This window comes from Mytilus trossulus, chromosome 13 (genome assembly GCF_036588685.1).
Source record: "Mytilus trossulus isolate FHL-02 chromosome 13, PNRI_Mtr1.1.1.hap1, whole genome shotgun sequence".
NCBI classification, from domain to species: Eukaryota; Metazoa; Mollusca; class Bivalvia; order Mytilida; family Mytilidae; genus Mytilus; species Mytilus trossulus.
Genome location: NC_086385.1, coordinates 23,534,716 through 23,554,474, shown reverse-complemented (window position 1 = coordinate 23,554,474; position 19,759 = coordinate 23,534,716). Strand labels below are relative to the sequence as shown.

At 30.4% G+C, this 19,759-nt stretch overlaps 1 protein-coding gene across 1 annotated transcript; it reads right to left on the bottom strand.

Moving 5' to 3' along the window:
- Positions 1–425: 425 nt before the first annotated feature.
- Positions 426–19,730, bottom strand: LOC134694171 (uncharacterized). The gene is made up of 9 exons (XM_063555170.1): positions 19,617–19,730; positions 18,577–18,643; positions 14,612–14,719; positions 11,217–11,555; positions 7,335–7,412; positions 4,488–4,559; positions 3,419–3,540; positions 1,195–1,341; positions 426–512 (listed from the first exon to the last, which is right to left on the bottom strand). Exons 1-9 carry the CDS (start codon positions 19,728–19,730, stop codon positions 426–428), a joined length of 1,134 nt encoding a protein of 377 aa, XP_063411240.1.
- Between the last annotated feature and the right edge of the window lie 29 nt (positions 19,731–19,759).

Genomic DNA, 19,759 nt, shown 5'->3' with positions numbered 1-19,759 from the left:
TTCGATAAAAATCAAAAATGAATAATATTACACAATAAATTGTATAGATTTGTAGCTCAAATTTCAATCTTGTTCAGTATATGAATAATTAATATATATAATTAAGCGATTAGAAAATGTTATCAAGCTAATATATTTACAGCAAGTCATAACGACGCAATGAAAGTCGAAACAACCTATTAATTATTTAAACAAATATAATTCATTTTTTAAGCTGCATATTAAGTTAGAAGTGCGTATTTTGAAATCTGAATGAAAAGTGACATTAAGCGTAGACTAGTAATTTAAATCATCGACGAGCAGGATACAATTTTAGGGATATCAATGCATTTAAAAAAAATCAACAAAATTAAATAATACATATTTACATATGTATATGTTACATAAATACATTGAAAACAATAGGTTCATGAAATAAGAATGATTTAATAACGGTTCACAGTAGTCCTCGGTTGTAGCACTTTTTTTATTAGACTTTTTATGTTTTCTTTGAATTTCGTGGATAAATCTTGCTGAAATATAAATGAACAAATTTAAGGAAAATATACATACAACCGTGTTTCAAAAAGTAAAACCATATGAATACTGAACACCAAGTAAAAATCACAACGGAAAGTCCTAAATCAAATGGCAAAATTAAAAGCTTAAACACGTCAAACGAGGGGGATAATAACTGTCATTTTCCTGACTTGTTACAGGCATTTTCTAATGTAGAACCTAGCTAAATATCTTACTTGTATGAAAGTTGCAAAAAATTCCATGACACAGAAATTGACAACTATAGGTCACCGTAATGTTCCCAACAATGAGCAAAGCCCATACCGCAGAGTAAGCTATAAAAGGCCCCGAAATGACTCGGGTTAGGTAGAGGGTTTGACGCCTGCAAGCATGTTAAACCTCGCCACACTATGTATGAACTTGTCCGAAGTCAGAAATCTGCAATTCAGCGGTTATCGTATGTTGCTGTATATCTTATTTGTTGTCCATTTATTGTTGTGTAGATATAGTATATACTTTTCTGATTGCAATTGTTTACATTAGTCATTTTGCGGTATTTAATGGCTTACTATGCGATATTAGGGATATTATTTAAAAAAAGAAAAATGTGGTATAATATATAAAATAACTCATTAACCGTGTTTGTTCAATATTTGTTATGTTGTTTTTATTTTGGCTCAATTAATCAGTTCATACCTTATTTCTGTTTTTAGATGACATGTTAATCAATGTTGAAGATGCGACTTGCATAGAATCTCTTAATTTACATTTTGAGGCATTATCAACACCCATTACAACATCTTTCAGTTTCTGTTCCTTTCGTCCATCTCGAGGAAGGATACACTGCAATCGAACAAAGGCATCATTGGCACTCATGGATAAAATTTCATAAGTAATAACGTTACCTTATTAGTAGCAATCATAATCATTATAATATATAATTGCTTTCGTGACTACTTACACAAATTGGTTTAATTACTTTTATTAATATGAAACAAAACTACCCGTGATACATTAAATAGAAATATTGAATAGACAGGAGCTCTAAATTTAACCGTAGCAACCAAATTAAGTTGTGTTAAAATCTGTGCTTGATGAAATCGATAGAAAAGTCATACGCCAATAAGTTTAACAGCATACCACAAAATAATCAACATTTCCACAAGAGCCTTTGCCACCAATACTTAAACATTTTGTTTGTAAAACAGCCTAAAACGATTGTTGTCAAAATTGACAAAAAGAAACAACACGGAATAAATTGTAAGCGTCCAAAGCGCTTTTCTTGATTTACCGCCATCAGAACGCTCAAAGCTAAATATTTGAACGCCTATGATGTCTAACAGCCAAACGGTTGGAGAGCTGTATTATCAAAAAGGACATAAAAAGTCAAGTACATTACACCCATAATAATACCAGTGTCTCTAGAATTATCTCAAAATAATTTTGAAATAAGGTGTTCAGTTTTAAAATGTATCATTGCATTTGGCAATGTCGGACATGTTTGCATACTGTTTAAACTATAATTTGCTTTCAGATATTAATAAGAATATGTTTCATGAGTGACAATGAGACAATTTGCACATACAGTTTGTATTGATAAGTCACACATGAAACATTATGTGGACAGTTTCAATCCCGAGATTGCGTTTTCTATTATAATTCTTTCTTGACTGATAATTTTGATACAAATTTTGCATGTGATTTAAAAATGAGGGTACATCTTAATATTTCTCATATTTGAATTACAACATCAATACCTTTAATGCTTCAGTATGCTCTTAAGCACAATTTAATGTTTGTTGAATTTTCCAGGTAAAGTAATTACTTTCTCGTGTAATTATGTTCGATTGATTTGAACCTTTAGAAAAATAGAATTGATTGCTTGAACACGAATATTTTTCTATTTTTATTTTAATACGATAATTTGTCCAAGAAACTTGTATAGATTAGTTTGAAGTCCATCCATTCTACCATTACAGCAGCACACGATTATTTTTGTTTTGGAACACTGATGTCATAATTCCTATTTTCCAATGTATTTCTTTTGACTCATAGGTTTTTGTCTATGTTCTAGTGATTTTGGTTGTTTTAGTGACTATGTTGAACGCATCTATCCCAGCGAACTAACGATAAAGGATACACCAGATACAGCCAATTCTCCTAATATCCTGACTTACATCTAAATATTGACAATGAGGGCCGGTTGAAAACAATACTTTACGACAAAAGAGATGAATGCTTAATCTTTAGTTTGCTATATTTTGGAATTGTACTCTTATTTATCTGTTTGTCTGTTTTAGCCATGGCGTTGTCGTTTTTTTTTTGCTCTATGAGTTTGAATGTCCCTCTGATAACGTTCGGCTTTACATTATTATACTGTCAGGATTCTAGTTTGTCAAAAAAATCCCAGATTAAGCTACAATTTTTTTCAAACACAAAAATGGACGCCAATTAAGCTGTTGAAAACCGATAAGTATACCCACATGTTATCATTACGATACGCATAACAGTTGTATTTTGACATATCTGTTACATATTAAGCATCGTGAACGATCCTTTTATCTTGTCAATGGGAGTTTGTTTAAAGTTAAACAAGTGCTAAACATTCTAGTTGAATAATGTCTGAACGGGTACAATCACAATTGTCAGAGGTTGAAACTTGGTTTAAATATTGAATATATGCATACAAATGATCCACATGAAAAGTCTGTTGTCAAGGCCGTTAACTCATTGATAAATGATGTGTTCAAATCATATCCCATATCCCGTATTATATTTTAGAGTCCTACTCAGAAAATAAACATTTCTATCACGATGACTTGTTTTCATGTTTTTGCTAAAAAGAATGTTGCTTAAATTAGAAAAAAACATCTGCTTACCCTTTATAACGTTTACATTATTGATTTAACAATAAGCATACCTCTTGCATTCTGCATTTCGTTTTTGAACAATTTGGTGTTTCCTGCCTGTTAGCTCTTATTCGTTGCAAAGCTATTTTGTTGCAATTATTAATTTTAAGTTTCAAAATCTTGTCATGGAAAACTGGAGAAGAAAATTGTTAGATAAAAATATTTCATGCTAGTATATTGAATATTTTTACACATGTAAAGATAAAAATATTATTTATAATTCATAATTTTTAGTTTGCAAAATACAACTGTAATAAAAAGATATATGTTATACTGCTTAAATCTGATTTGAGTAAAAAAAAAACATCAATTGAAAGGTACAAACAAACCTTGCTTTTTCATATGATTGACTGTTCGATCTCTTATTTATACTTATAACTGCGAAGGTTTTAGTTACATATTGTTATTTCTTCGATTATTAGTATCTGAATCATATAAGTCAAAAACTTGTACAATAATGAATTTGAAATTTTGTAATCTAAATGGCCATGAATATGTTTCATTTCGTGACATTGACTTGCAGTGAGTGACACTACGGAGAACTTAAGTTTTTTTATATGATTTTTTCTGCTTATATCTTGTTACGGTTGTTTGGTATGGTCGTCTATGTTAAGAACATAAAATGAAAAGTATCCTTAAATATACACGAACTTTATACAAAATCAATAAAATTGAGAATGCAAATTGTCTTGATTAACGAAACGTTGATTTAACATTCTTAAAATGACGATGATTGTGAGGAGAAGGAGGAGAAAGGGGAAGGATCTAATGGAAAGTATTTTGTTCGACGCAACTTGCGCTGGAATCCAAAACCTCTCGTACTCTTTGCAAGCATGTCACCAAGAAACCATTGCTCGGTTTAACAAAAAAACATATCTTGTTTTTGTTTATGTTATCAAGAGGAATTATTCAACAATTAAATAGACAATTAAAACTGGAAAAGAAACGATATTTTTAAAACAAAAAACCATGTACAATGATAAAATGTCCATTCTATCTTCCATATTTAAGTTTGAAATAAATCTGTATTACTGTATTACCTGACTTTACATTCCATATCACTATATAAACATATCTTACATGATTTCTTCACCAACACAATAAGTGATAAAACTATTATGGTACCAAGTACAAACAACCCGGTATACACACCTGGAAAATAAAGAAAAAGGAATAGGAATACAAAATTTTGGGTTTTTATTTCATCATTTTAAAAGCTAATGCAAGGTTTGATAAAGTAAACAATTCGAATGGTGACAATTAGAAGTATAAGTTGCGTAAAAGTAATATTTTAGTTGATAATTAAAAATGTACTACGGCGATATTCAGAGTTTGTGTCTGATGTTCGTTTCCTTCAAAACAGAGTAAAAAAATTTGCCCAATAGTACCTTTTCATTTAAGACTTCAGTCGCTCTTAACAAGTCCTTTAACACATTTTAAGCAGATTTTAGATTTCCATTCCTTCGATTTCAGACACAAATAATACCAATACAAATAGAAGTTCAAAAATCTAACTCAGACTTTTCCCGCCATTTAAAATTCAATATCTGGAAAAGGAGCTATATATAGTATCAATTTTAAATCATTGATTTTTTCTCCTAAGTGTAATCTTCTTATAATGAAAAGGAGATGCAACTTTACTAATACACGAGAGTATCTTAACTCAAGGAAGTGTACTAAAGATTTGATTTCCCGTTTTTAACTGGCGTCTGTTTGTAGTTCTGTTATTTTAAATTGCAATGTACACATTGTAAATAAGACTTAATGTTTATTAATGTTGATATATTTGTTTCTCTTTCCTTTTCTTCTATTATCGTGCCTTATGATTTTTCAAATCAAGGTGTATCACTACAAGAAGTTAAAGTTCATATCATTATGAAATCCATGTGACATAAACCAATGAGTGAAGGTCAAAATACTTGGAAAATTTAGTTTCGTTATAACATATTTATCCCGTCACATAGTAATTAGGTTTTTTGGCCTGCGAATGAAGTTTAGGTATACTTGCGATCGGATCTCGAACGTATCAATATTTAGAATATTTGCTGGAACATATGTAAACACATATTCATGTTCCTAATTTTTATATGTATATAATTGCTTTAGTCATCGAGGTAACAGACTAAGACTCTAACAATGAGTCAATTTATGCAGTGGAAAGTATTCTTAATTTTCTTGAAAAATTGTAATAATTGGTTCATCTATACCGTTCAAATTTAAATATTTATATACGAAAAAAGGTATATTTGTCATAAAATTTCTGTAGCCGAAACTGATAAATCGCAATGCTGCTTTTCAATTGTGCCATGAAGAAAGCGATACAAAATTATTACTTGGCTACTTTTTATGAATATATGTATACTCATCGTACTCTATGCCTCAATTATTTCATGCAAGCAGCAGACATTTCTGACTACTCGCTTTGGATTTACATCCCATTTTAATCAATAAATTGTAAAATTTAGCTACTTGGTAAATCTATTCGAAATTCCTCGTATTTTAAGATCGTCAGAACATTGAGAATTTTTTTGTTTAATCCATACGTGTTTTACTTTTAAATGTAAGCTTCCTACTTTTCCATACGTGTATACAGTTTTTGACTTTATTTAAATATTTTTTCTCTATATGTCAGCATCATCTATCTTATAATCATAAAACACACCTAGTTTCTTAACATTACTTTTGATGCAATTGATTTTTATCAAATTTAGGTGTTTTTGTTTTATATGTTCATATAAGTAAGTCTTTTGTTTTGTCATAATTTATTTTACAACCAGAGGCTTTTTTTTTTTTTTTTTTTATATAAGAACACATATTCAATGAATTCTTCAGTCTACAGGTCGTTCTTTTTTAATAACTTGGTGCCATCTGCAATATATTATATGTTTTAGTTTGTTTCCCCTTTTCTCCTGATAATTTAAAACCGTCTATATTTTAATTGTACATATCGTATATTCAGCCTGCACATAAAAAAAGAGACACTATTTGACATCCTTGCCTAGTTGAGTGAGTATTCAATACGTATCTCGATTTAAATCGTTTGCGTTTACTACCCGAGTAATTGATTGATTGTGTGTTGCTTAACGTGCAATGGTAAATATTTCATGCATGATCAGGACGAGAAAAATCTAATTGAACGAAATATTATTATGTAATAGTTTGCGGTCTCAATTCTATTAAGTTTTGCCTTTCTCATCCTTTATCATTTTCTGTAGTAAGGTAGATACCCTGTTATTTTAGAATTACTCAATAAAGAAGCCGGAACATTTTCTTGTAAGAAAGTAAACACAATTCTCTTATTAATTCCTAGTGTAAAATTTATAATTCTTATATAAACCATCTATGCCAGATTATTCTTCTTTAAATGTGATTTTTATGTACCGTTTCTACATCGCAGTTATGTGTATCTCTATCTAACTTTGCTTTGTCCTCTCTACTAACCGTATCTATAATGAAATGGCAGAGTTTTTCGCCATCTTTCCAGTCCTTCTCTGGTTAAACGGTTAGTATATCTAGTTCATTCAAGATATAATGAATGTAACATTTATACTCGCTGTGTGTGATCCAGGAAATTAAAAAAAAATAACGTTTACATTAAAGTGAGTTCAGTTGTTATCCGATATTACCTGATGAAACAGAGAAACGTTTTAAGAAAGTCAAGAAGCCGGATATTCTGCAGTTTGGTCTAATTACTTTACATCCGGGTGGGCGGTTCCTTAACAATGTGGCTTCAATCTGTTATTAGACGATTACTCGCGATAAAGGACAATTAGTTCAATTTGAAAACAAACATAATTTTTTTCTTTATGGACATTTGACTGGCATATCTATTATTTAAATGATTTATTTTATAGCATGTTTTAATTTTAAAAACATTGTATGACAATTGAAATTCGACTAGCTTTCTTAAATATTTACTATACTTACTGAAACAGGAAAAACATTCACTTATATCTTCATTACATTTAGTTAAACTTGCTAATTGTATTTGAAGCCGACCAAAATCTAAAATTGAAAAATGTATGTATCTATATATATATGTATATATCAAATAGAACTAGAAACGAATATCTTACGAGGACGCAAGTTTGTTTAAAAAGGCAAAATTCTAAATACAAAGTGTACAAAACATTTCAAGTATGAATAACTATCTCTGATAACAGATAGCCTTCATAATTATTATGTGAATTATTTTTTATCAATTTATTAAGATATTACTACAAAAAAATATAAACGAAATAAAAATAAAAAACCGAACCACACTTATATAATGCTAAACATTCTAAACTTTCTATAAGTCCAAACAGATTTAATATTTACAAAAGAAGCTTCATATTGATTGTTATGTTATGTATTATTGGTTTTCTTTTGAAGAATAAAATCATATTACTTTTAAGACAAAAACATCTTTGTTTCGTCTGTTTGAAATACACACCAACATTTTTCATTCATGTAATATGTTTATTTTTTTCTATTTTTTTTTAAACTGATACTAAATCTTTCTTAAGAAATGTTTTGACAGTAGATTTTGCCGTTAGATTACATGATTTAGTTAGTTGTTACCAGACACTCATAAATCAGTTTTTTCGTCTCTAGTGGATAATTGTCGTATTGTCATTCCAACCATATATCATAAGCATTGCAATAGTTTGTTTCGTGCATAAGTTGTTAGAAAATTGCAGATTGTCATTTACTATCGAATTACGACATCAGTCATTTTTAAATATTCTCAAAATATGATGCAATGAAGTTTACACAAGTTCATGTTTTTATCTGACTGTTGTTGATGACGTTTTTACACTAAATCCATTGGATGTTGGATGTGTTCCTAGTATCTTATTGTTGTTGGGATGTACAAGTACCCGGCCACGTCCTTTTTATTTTTGTCCATCTGATAAGTTAAGCCTTTTTCAACTGATTTTTATAGTTTGTTCTTATGTTGTACTGTTATATCATTATTCCAGGTTAGGGGGAGGGTTGGGATCCCGCTAACATGTTTAACCCCGCCACATTATGTATGCATGTGCCTGTCCCAAGTCAGGAGCCTGTAATTCAGTGGTTGTCGTTTGATTATGTGTAACATATTTGTTTCTCGTTCATTTTTTTATATAAATAAGGCCGTTAGTTTTCTTGTTTGAATTGTTTTACATTGTCATTTCGAGGCCTTTTATAGCTGACTATGCGGTATGGGCTTTGCTCATTGTTGAAGGCCGTACGGTGACCTATAGTTGTTAATATCTTCGTCATTTTGGTCTCTTGTGGACAGTTGTCGCATTGACAATCGTATCACATCTTCTTTTTTTATATTTAAACAATATCTATGAAGGAATAAGTAATAATACTATAGATTGAAATACATGTGTCCTTTTAGATAAGAAAACAACCTTTAACCTATGGCTAAACCACCATAACAGATGTTAATATAACGATATTATTGAAACATAGCCTGATACATTCCTCAATGAGTGCGTACTTACATAAACCGCAAAAGCAGATATTAAAACGATAACAAAGTTGAATGACACTTCAGCGTTCTTCGCTTTAACGTTTTTGTCTTATCTTCTTTTGTGGCAACTATTTGCCTTTTTAATTAACAGTATGCAAATTTAATAAATTTAACGTACCTGTTTAAACAAAATTATTTATAGGACAAATGACAACATCCTTGCAAATAACAAAACACTAAGAAAACACAAACAAGTCTCAGTAACACTGTTATTCAATTGATATTGAAAAACAGGACTTCATTATTAAATCTGAAGATGAAATTAAAGCTCTTGTTATGATTCTATTTTATGGGTGTTGATAATGTTCAGTTTGAATTCTTCTTTATGTGTGTACAGAAGTAAATGTATTATTAGTTGACACTGCATTATTATGATCAGTTACATTTTAATCATATCAAACTCATCAAATATGCACTTATGTGTAGTCAATTTTCGAATGGTTATGGGACTAAATTGTGTAGAACGTACGTAAAAAAATAAACGTGTTAGGAAAACATTGTTAAAAAACGAACAAATTGTTAAATAATTTTGAAAATATCTTTAAATATTTTAGTAATTATCATAGATATAGGAAGATGTGGTATGAGGGCCAATGAGACAACTCTCCATCCAAATAACAATTTATAATAGTAAACCATAATATGTCAAGGTACGGTCTTCAAAACGGAGCCTTGGCTCACACCAAAAAGCAAGCTATGAAGAGCCCCACAAATTAGTAATGTAAAACTATTCAAACGGGAAAACCTGGTTTACAACGCTGGTTAATAAAACCTGAGCATTATACTTTAGAAGAGTTTGTTTTGTTTAGCGCAGAAAGAATAAAACTGAATTAAATTGTAAAGGAAGAAGTGTGATGTAGGAATATAATTAGTAAATGCCATGCAAAGATTTAGCTTAAAAGTAATCAGGTATTTTTGTAATGAATTCGAGACAAATGTTGTTTACCGATGTTCATATGTAGTCAATCCATATATATATATATATATATATATATATAAGGGAATTGCACAAGCTCCCCAAAGAAGAAGACCGGGTGTGCTTAAATATGAATGCAGAAACATTTCTACTTATGGTTTCCAAGAGATCATATTCTTTTGAACCTGTAATGTATACGGTGATAACAATATCTTACTAGTAGAGATTTCCAATAAAATGACATACGTACCTAACTCGACGTACGCACGTAACGGGACCGGTTATTGTTTACCAATTAATTTTGTAAAATGCGTTACTCAAGTTTTAACCAATAATTCATAAACTAGGAAACCCATTCATAATAAATTTAATCAATATCAAATATTTATAAGATGATGAAAAACGAAAGAAATCATGATTTTTATAAATCACGTGATTCTTGAGATTCCCGCCTAAACTTCACTGTCATAAGACCACGTATATATACGTAGCTGTACCTATCATGCGATTCATTGGAGTTGTCTTTAATGGTTTTGACAATGACTTTGATTTTCAGATATAATTGCAAAATTTAATGAACTTATTATTTGATATTTATATTGATTTTGTGTGTCGTTATCAGATAGATTCTTCTTTTCGATTTTTAATGTTTTATAATATTTACTTTCTTATTCATCGATCGAAAAGGGGTAGTACGCCCTCTACCCCTGTATCCTCGGATGCAAGTTTAGGTTTACTAAAACAAAAACCTCACCCCATAATTTGGTAAAGTTAAAGACGAAAAAGTACTTTTGAAAAATATATCATTGATATGAATTTCTGCCCACATCAAATTATCTTCAATTAAATTATAGAAAAATATTATTTTGTTTTACAAGTCGAGTACACCTTTTACATTCGGGTGTGTTGGAATTTACTTTAAACGTTAAATCTTTTTAAAACAACAAAAAGGCAACCTTCTCGCTTCGGAATTCGTTATTTTAATATTTGTATGCTAAATGTCGTCTTGGTAGATTTTAAAATTCATAATGTGAGAAGAACTAAGATATTGGTCAAGTGAAAGAAATGATGGGTGTGTTTGATTTCAAGTTGGTAATGTACTTGTTCCTTTAAAGTATTTGTGTTAATAAAATCATTCAAAGTTTAATGACAAAATATTTAAAGAGTAAACAAAATAGTTGTGGTTTATTTTTACTGAAGGCATATTCCAGCAACAATGCGTGTTCAAAGAGCAAAACATGTATGCAGTGTATGCTCCCCTCCGTCATGCTTCAATGCAGTAGGACGAAATACGTTGAGTTAGGTCGGTTATGTCTAGTAAAGTCATTTTATTGGAAATCTCTAGTGAAACGAAGGCTAATTCATTCTGTAATGATTGCATACTTACATAATCCATTATAACTTTTGAAAGAAGTAACTTTTATAATCTCTCCATCATTTCCGTTTGCAAATCGATATTCCATACCAAATGATGTGCAATTGCTGAAAAAAGCTGTTCGATATGCCGATGTGAAACCCGTGTTTGATACGTTGCACTTACAAATAGTGTTACTACATTTTCCATCGACATTATAACATGTGTTGTTAACGTAACGTGTGACGTCTATTGTAGTTTGATCACACAAAATATTAATTGTGTTGTCAATAGGCTGTTGAAAAACTTTCATTTTAAAATAAATTCTTTTCTTTTCAGCATATAAATCCAGATGAGGTTTAATAATTTCACCTTTGAAAAAAAATAACGAATATGAATGTCTAGAAATGACGTAACTAATCGTTATACATAAGAGAAGTAAAAAATATAATATAATAACAATATTTTTATCTGTAAAATTTGTAGAAATATTCTTCTTATTTTTATTGGCATCTCCATATGCCATCAGAAAATGTTTATCGTACAGTTGTGTATCACTTTTATAGGGACTCTGTTGGGACGTCACGTTAAAAACCTATATCTGCCGCAATGCATTTTTTGCATTTGCAACGTTTTTGTAACTGCAAATAAAACAACTTTTCCCTCACTGTTTAAAAAAAATAGCTTGAGAAACTACGGTATCTGCGCTTTAAATGTCAGTAATAATCTTATATTTCAACGTGTATATAAGCTTGCAACAAAACTTTGAACTATGATAAGAGTTGCCGTACGTAAACGTCAATTTTCAGCTATCGAGACAGACAAATGCGACCCTTTCCGTTCCTAGCGCTATTTATAGAAAGGTAAACAGACGAAGAAAATTCACACACAAATGCAGAAATAAACCAGAAATCTAATTTTGTAAGTGTCTTGTGTAAAAGAGAAGAAGAAGGTAGGACATTATTGATAAAACCACATTTTTTAAGGTTTTTTGCCAAACATAAATGTTATTTTTAAAAATAACCGGGGATCTATACTTTTCCTAAATCTGGAATATTTTCTTCGTAATATCATGTCGGATATGTGTTGATCTGTTCAAAATATGCAAGGCGCGATCCTGGTAAAGATGGTATGTTTCGTCTAAGAAAGGGAGAATAAAAAATAGCCGTGAACGTTCACGACATTACACACAAGCACATGAAATGTTTTTCAGATCAGCATAAACACTTTTGAAATCAGCGCTTCGTAGAAGTGTCTTCCTAGTTCACCAGTTTGATATCGGTGTTTAAAAATCATTTGTATTTACAATGTATATTGTGTTTCAATTTCGTATTTAAACACGAAGAACACTGTATTATTACTCTTCACATTAGATGGATTTAATATTATCGCTATTTTGTGCATTTTTCTTTGATCTTTTTTTGTGATAATTCTTCATATCATGCTACTCGTTTGAGATGGACAATTATCGCTAGAAACTAAGGAGGCACGTGACGTTGCTAATGAAATTGACATGAAATTGACAACGTCGTCATAGGTAAAATAGCGATGAACAGATTATTATTGGTCATCTCAACTCGATTGCTTTTCTTGCTTTTGCCGTACCGGCTCAAGCTAGAAAATCACACAGAGTTTTAACAATGCTGTCATATGCCTTTTGTGACATTTAAAAGTGAAATTGTATACCTCTTGTAGAATTTGACAAAAGCTGAAGTACTCGTACACTGAAATAGTTCACATATTATGCAACAAGTTAAACCTTAGATTAAAGTAAATTGAATTGAATTACAATTTTGAATCTGTACACATCAATGGTCCTATTCATGCATAGCTTCTAATCTGTAGGGTTAAATGTCTTTAATTGCAGATCCGACAAATCCATACGTAACACAAGAGGAATTTAAGTTCGATCCAAGCAGCAAAGCTCAAATGTAATGTATGTGCGCAGGATTTGTATTGACGACATTACCTTAGTAGATGATTTAATTTAACATTTACTTGAAACCTTTAAAGGTCTACTTTTCTGGCATAATATTCCATAAACTATTCTCAATATTTTAAAGCAAGTGACAAGTTAATAAGAACATAATAAGCGAGCAATTAATAAACTCATCATAGATACCAGGACTTAATTAAGTATATACGCCAGACGCGCGTTTCGTCTACAAAAGACCCATCAGTGACGCTCGAATCAAAAAAAGTTAAAAGGGCCAAATAAAGTACGAAGTTGAAGAGCATTGAGGACCAAAATTCCTAAAAGTTTTGCGAAATACAGCTAAGGTAATCTATGCCTGAGGTAGAAAAGCCTTAGTATTTCAACAAAACGTATTACAGAATCATCTGACACTATACAACGAACTTTATTGACCTGTCTACTTTCGTTTCTGTAAAAGTTTCTCAAATTATTTGAAATTCAAATTATCATACATTTGGTCGTGAATTATTGTCTCATTAGAAATCATGCCACATATTCTTACTTTTATATTAGTCGTATTTTACACATTGTTCAGAAATTGTGACATTTTTTTATCTTCAATTCAGTATTTAATTTGTCCAGTCATTTTTTTTTGTATCGAAGCCCTTTGCTAAATCTTATGAAACATGGGTCCTTAAATCTCTCGTTGTATTGTTCTTAGATTGAAAATATGGACATGTTCTGATATTATACTTTGCCTTTTTTTTTATTATTTCTTTTAAGTGACTTTGATGAATCATTGCGCTAGTTTATCTTGTTGTTTGGACGTAATTCTCTGTTTTATCAAGTTTCATGTGTCTCAAAAATGGAGACACATTGTTTTTATGACTTTTTATATGATTCCTTTTCTTGCTGAGTTCATACTTCGTGCCAAAAAAAGTTCCGAAACATAGAAAAGATGACCCACTATTTATATCATGTGATGCCTTAAGCATTTTAAATGAGAAACAAGGACAATGAATAGATAATATTTCTGGATATCTTATACTTTTACATGGAAAACCGTATACAAAAGCGATTCAAACATTAATCAGAGTGAAAATGTATGAAGATTTTTTTGTCTACCTGATCTTTTTAAAATAATTAAGGAAGAGTTTGCAATGGTATGCTGATCAAAACTATTGAAAATTGTCAATGCGCTGTAGTGATCACACATCTTATTTGGGAGAGAACTAGTAAAATACTTAGAAGGGGAATTAATACATTTATAATGCACCACATTTTGTTTCTATATCAAAACCAATTAATTTCATTTAATTCGAAATTATTTCTACATATTAAGAATGATAAATAAGACGTCAATGCACACTTTCACATTTGTTTACCCGATATATGCAGACAAATTGGAGGATACGTTACCATAAAATGTATTTTTTTATATAAATGTTGTGAAATTATTCAAAATTTGAAGGTAATCTTAACTGATTGACGTATCTGTTATTCCAATACTTACCAGATGAACATGCGTAGCTTCCTACCGACATCTTTTCAACGGTCCTATTCCATGTTAGAAGGTTTTTGAAATAATCTTTACGATAACTTGTTTGTACAATACTCAAAACTAAAAGAAATATTGGCGACATGATATACATTGTAAGGTAAACAGTATTCCTAAAAGAAGAACACTTTCACAATCCGGAAGATTTAAAATTTAAATACAGGAAAAACTGCAATCTTATTTATAAGCTATACCAAAAAATAGAAACCTAGACCTATCCCCAATACAGCCAATTGTATCGTTTTGGCACTATTCGTTAGTAATGATACTTAAGGCAACATAAATGAAAGTAAGATTACAGGTGTTTTATAGTAATTTATGTGTTAGATGATATAACTTTAAAAACTCAAGAAGTGCTAAAATATGTGTTTCTTTTGAATGCTGGATTTGTTTTAAAAAAAGCTTTGGATCAGTTTTTTTTATAATTTACTGATAAAATACCCCTTACTTAATGTAAAAACATTATACCACATATCTTTATTAATTTTATTACTTCTAAAGCTAATTGTGGGTAGTATTTAAGTAAAATAAAATAAAATGAAGGTATAAAATTCCGTCGATTTCTAAATAAATATAATTTTATGGGGGGAATATCTATATTAAATACTGATTAAACAAAATAAAACAAACATTGTGTAACCTTTATCTCACTGTACAGGTGCCCTCGTTCAAATAATTATTTATAATTTTCACAATATTTTTCTTATTTACACATTTCACTATCGTAAACGGATGATTTATTGAATATTATTCCAAAGAAAAACCTTTACCTACACTAAGATAAAGCGAAATGCTTTTTTTTCTTTCACTTCTTATCAGCCGCTTCCAGGACGCATTTTCATTCGAGTTATCTCGCTTTGGTAACAATAGGCAACTCATGTTTAAAATATAAATAGCTATCATCCCTTTTAAGGATCATACGTTACTATTTTGTGTGTCATTTTTATTTACATTCTTCAAATAGTATCGCAGTGAACGTTTGAATGCTGTCGTATCTATTGATATATGTGGTTAATTAATGTATATAAATTAAACATCTTTACACCGTCGATTTCGTGCCTTCGTTGCAATTGCTAAAAACTGTATTTTGTTTAACTGAAAATCACGTGACCATCGAAGCCATATTTGGATTTGCTCTCCGGCTTTAAGATTCTTTACAATTTTTTATTTCATGTTCAGTTAAAAAAAACTTTTAGGCGAAGTGGAACATCTTCTAAAATTACTCAATTTTAGAAACAAGATATCAGTAGTCGATATTAAACAAATTGTATTTTGATACAGATATCAGATCATGGATATTGCTTTACTAGTTTTGACAGTTTTATGTAATTGCATTTGACAGTCATACTACAGTCATACTTTGCGTTCAAAATTTGAAAATCTGAAAAGTGTTTAAAATTAAGTAAAATAACCCACAAAACCGAACTGCAAGGATATTTCAAAACGGACAGTCCCATATCAAACGGCAAAATCAAAAGCTGAATCACATGAAAATGATGGAAAACAACTGTCATATACTGACTTGGTATAGGCATATCCTGATGTAAAACATGGTGAATTAAATCCAGTTGAATGGCTAGCGAAATATCACACTAATGTGACAGTTGCATAAATTCAATTAAATTGACAACAATGTGTGAATAACACTAGGCATGTTAGGTTGAAATGTCAAAAGTAAGGAAATAGTAGTCATCAATTCTTTACTTTAAAAACTGGAGAGACGTTTTTCGTGCTAACATTGCATTTAACAAGAGGGAACAATGATTTATTAAGATGTATTTCCAAATCAGGCACGGTGACATATGTTTAAGCTTTTTTTTTTTAAACATGACAAAAGGCAGTTAAAGAAATGAAATGAGAAAAATGATATAGCCAGTACCGCACGATTTCCGCATTTCAGAGTTTAAAAAAATCGTATTCTGAGCATCTTTTTCGTGAATTCAAGTTTGATTTGAATAAAACATAGATAATTCTTCTATGAATTATTTTTTCCTAAATGTATATTATCACTTACCACGGCTTTACTATGAATCCAATCTTATTAATTCATGGCGAAGAGTACAAAATTGTACCTACTAATTTTTCATCGCGTAATATCAATCTATCACTTCTCTGTTTTACATATATGTTCCAATAAAAAACTTTTGCCTAATGATCATCAATTAATTTCTTTAAACGGTATGATGATTTTTTTCATATTTAAGTCATTTGTAAAACATGTTGTAAATTAATAATTATGGACATACAGATGGGTGCACTCCTAACCTGTACAGCAAATGTTACTTTTGTATTTATGACATATAAGTGATTCCATTAAGTATAATCTTTTCCGAATTTAATATCTCATTCTTTATCTGCATTTAATTTTTTTACATAATATTGTATTACACCTAAATTCTTATTTGACAGGTTTATTCGTCAAGTAAATATTTGTTAAACATACATGTATTCAAAGGGTAATATTTTCTAAGCTAAATACCACAATTGTCGTTATAGCCTAAGCGTGGTAGTGATTCAACCTTTTAAACCAATTAGAGCTTTGAATAGATTCTTTCTTTTTAAAAAGGTAATTGTTGGTATTAAGAAAGTGATAATTGACATACCCATGAAAATGGCATCTTTCAATATGTATTTTAATAGCCAATAAAAATACTTATTGTTTCTAAATTTTATTTGTACAATTTTTTGAACAAAATTGAAATTATTGCTTGTGTATGAATCTGACCCAACAATCTATTGTACTTGATGATTGTGGCTGCTCTGTTTCAAAATTACAAGATGTTTTAGAAGACAGTAAAAAATCTAAAGCATATCAATACCGGAACTAAATTAGATTCTCTTACATGTAATAGCCAGTGTTGCGCATCTGCAGCTTCATCAATGGCTACTTACAGTATTACGGATAAAAATTATATTAAGCATTCACTGACAACAGTTTTTACCTATTTTATCTTATTTTCAAGGTATATGGCAAAAACCCAAAGATTTGGGAAACATCATCATGAAACATGTTAAAGGGCAAACACTTTAATAAGGAGTCGCCCGAACATATCAGCAGTAGTGTTTAATTGTAAATCTTGTCTTTCTGATTATTATCGTTACTCAAAGTTTTTCTTTATATCTATTTTGGATTTAAATATATCAGGCAAGAAAGTAAAAGTTGGTTTACACAGTAAATATCGTCATTGAAGCACAATAACTCATATGACGAATCGTCTGACAGTTTTCAAGTAAATATACAATTAGTAGATATTAACATAACATTAATAATGGAAGATAAGAAACTTGCATTTTACTCCTATTTTATCTGTTATGCAGGTTTGTAATCTTACATATTTTTAAAACTATATAGTTTATCACCCCATTGATGAGTGTAGCCAAGTTTGGTGACATATGAGTAAGAAGTTTTTGAGAAGGAGATTTTGGGTAAAAAGTATTTTACGACGACGATGACGACAATGGACGACTACAGACGACAAACGTCAAGTGAAGAGACAAGCTAATTTGACCCTGTGAGCTAGGTGAGATAAAAAGCAGAAAAATAATAAAGGTCCATATAGTTATTTTTGAGACATAGGCTATTAAAAGTTCGACGAGATATGATTCGTTGTAGAATTTTCATTCATTTGATATTTTTAAACATGTTTAAGCACCTTTTTTTTCAAAACTATGAATAAATAACATGATAACAAAGAGTTTCTTACATTTCCTAAAAAAAAATCCATATGAGAGACGATAGGGCAAAATTGGTTGTGGCACTACATATATACAACCAAAGGTTTTCCGACAAGAACAGCTAACTTAATGTGAATTATAACTTTTTTCAACAGAAAGAAATGCACCACTGTTGGGGTGGATAAAGTCCATTATTTCAAACATAAAATATTTTTTTAACAGGTCAACAATGTTTGTCTACTTACGACACAAACTAGCAGCAAACCATAAGCTTGGTCGTAGAGTTGATCTGAAATACATTCTTCTCTTGACCTTAAATTACATGAATAATGAATTAATGACAATATTATTCAGTAATGCACGTAAAACGTTAAAATATAAATATTGGTGTGTCCTCATGAAAATGCTGCACGGAAAATTGATTCCGGTGATCTGAAATGAATCTTTATCTGATCATCTGGCCTATTTGATATGATATCTAACAGCTTAGATATACAGCGGACACCCCAGTTATATAAAAACGACATTCCATTCAATCAGTGAGCGATAGTATAAAGACCTTGCAAATTATTTTGTTAAATAATTGTGATCTTTACTGTTGATTTTACAAATAATCTGAATACAAATTATTTAGATTGTTGGAACTTACGTAAAATTAAATAATAAAAACAAATGTATGCTTGTTTTCGTAGTAAAGCCCCGCCACACATAACCACGATTGAAGTATGATCACAGCGATCTAATAAAAATTCATGTCGTGGTGAGGTCGCATTATGAACGGCATGGAAACGTAAATCTTTTACTAGTTTTCACGATTCTTCTTCATCATTATGACGCTTCTTTAATGAACCTTCTACGAAAATACCACATTTAAACTCTTATTCTGTGAAGTCACTACGATTTTCACGATCTTACTACTACATTCATCATGTTCTTACTACGACCAAACCGCGATTTGTCCGATTGCAACACGATCTTACCACGCTTCTACTGCGATTTTAGCACGGTCTTACCATGATAATACTACGGTCATTCCACATTTTTACGACACTCTCATCACTAACTTCAAAATCGTGTTCAATATAAATACTGTTACATTCCTTCAATTTTTCGTATAATTTTGTAATTGTGGTAGAGTACTCTAAGGCGACAGGGCTCTTGTAAATATAGTATATGTCTTCTTGATTCTTGGACCAACACTGTTCTATTAAGAAGTTCATCGAAGATCTCTGGTGACATTCTTAGAAGAAAAACAAATGAATTAAGGTTTAGCCTCGATTTGTACCTCGTTTATTGACTGATCATAATGACCAAACTGAAGTCTCCTTTCGGTAACAGGACCTCCAATGTCTAAGAGGTCTTTTTCTCTTTTCCCATGCTCTCTCATTAAACATGGCATAACCTGATCGTTAACAGTACAGTAAAACC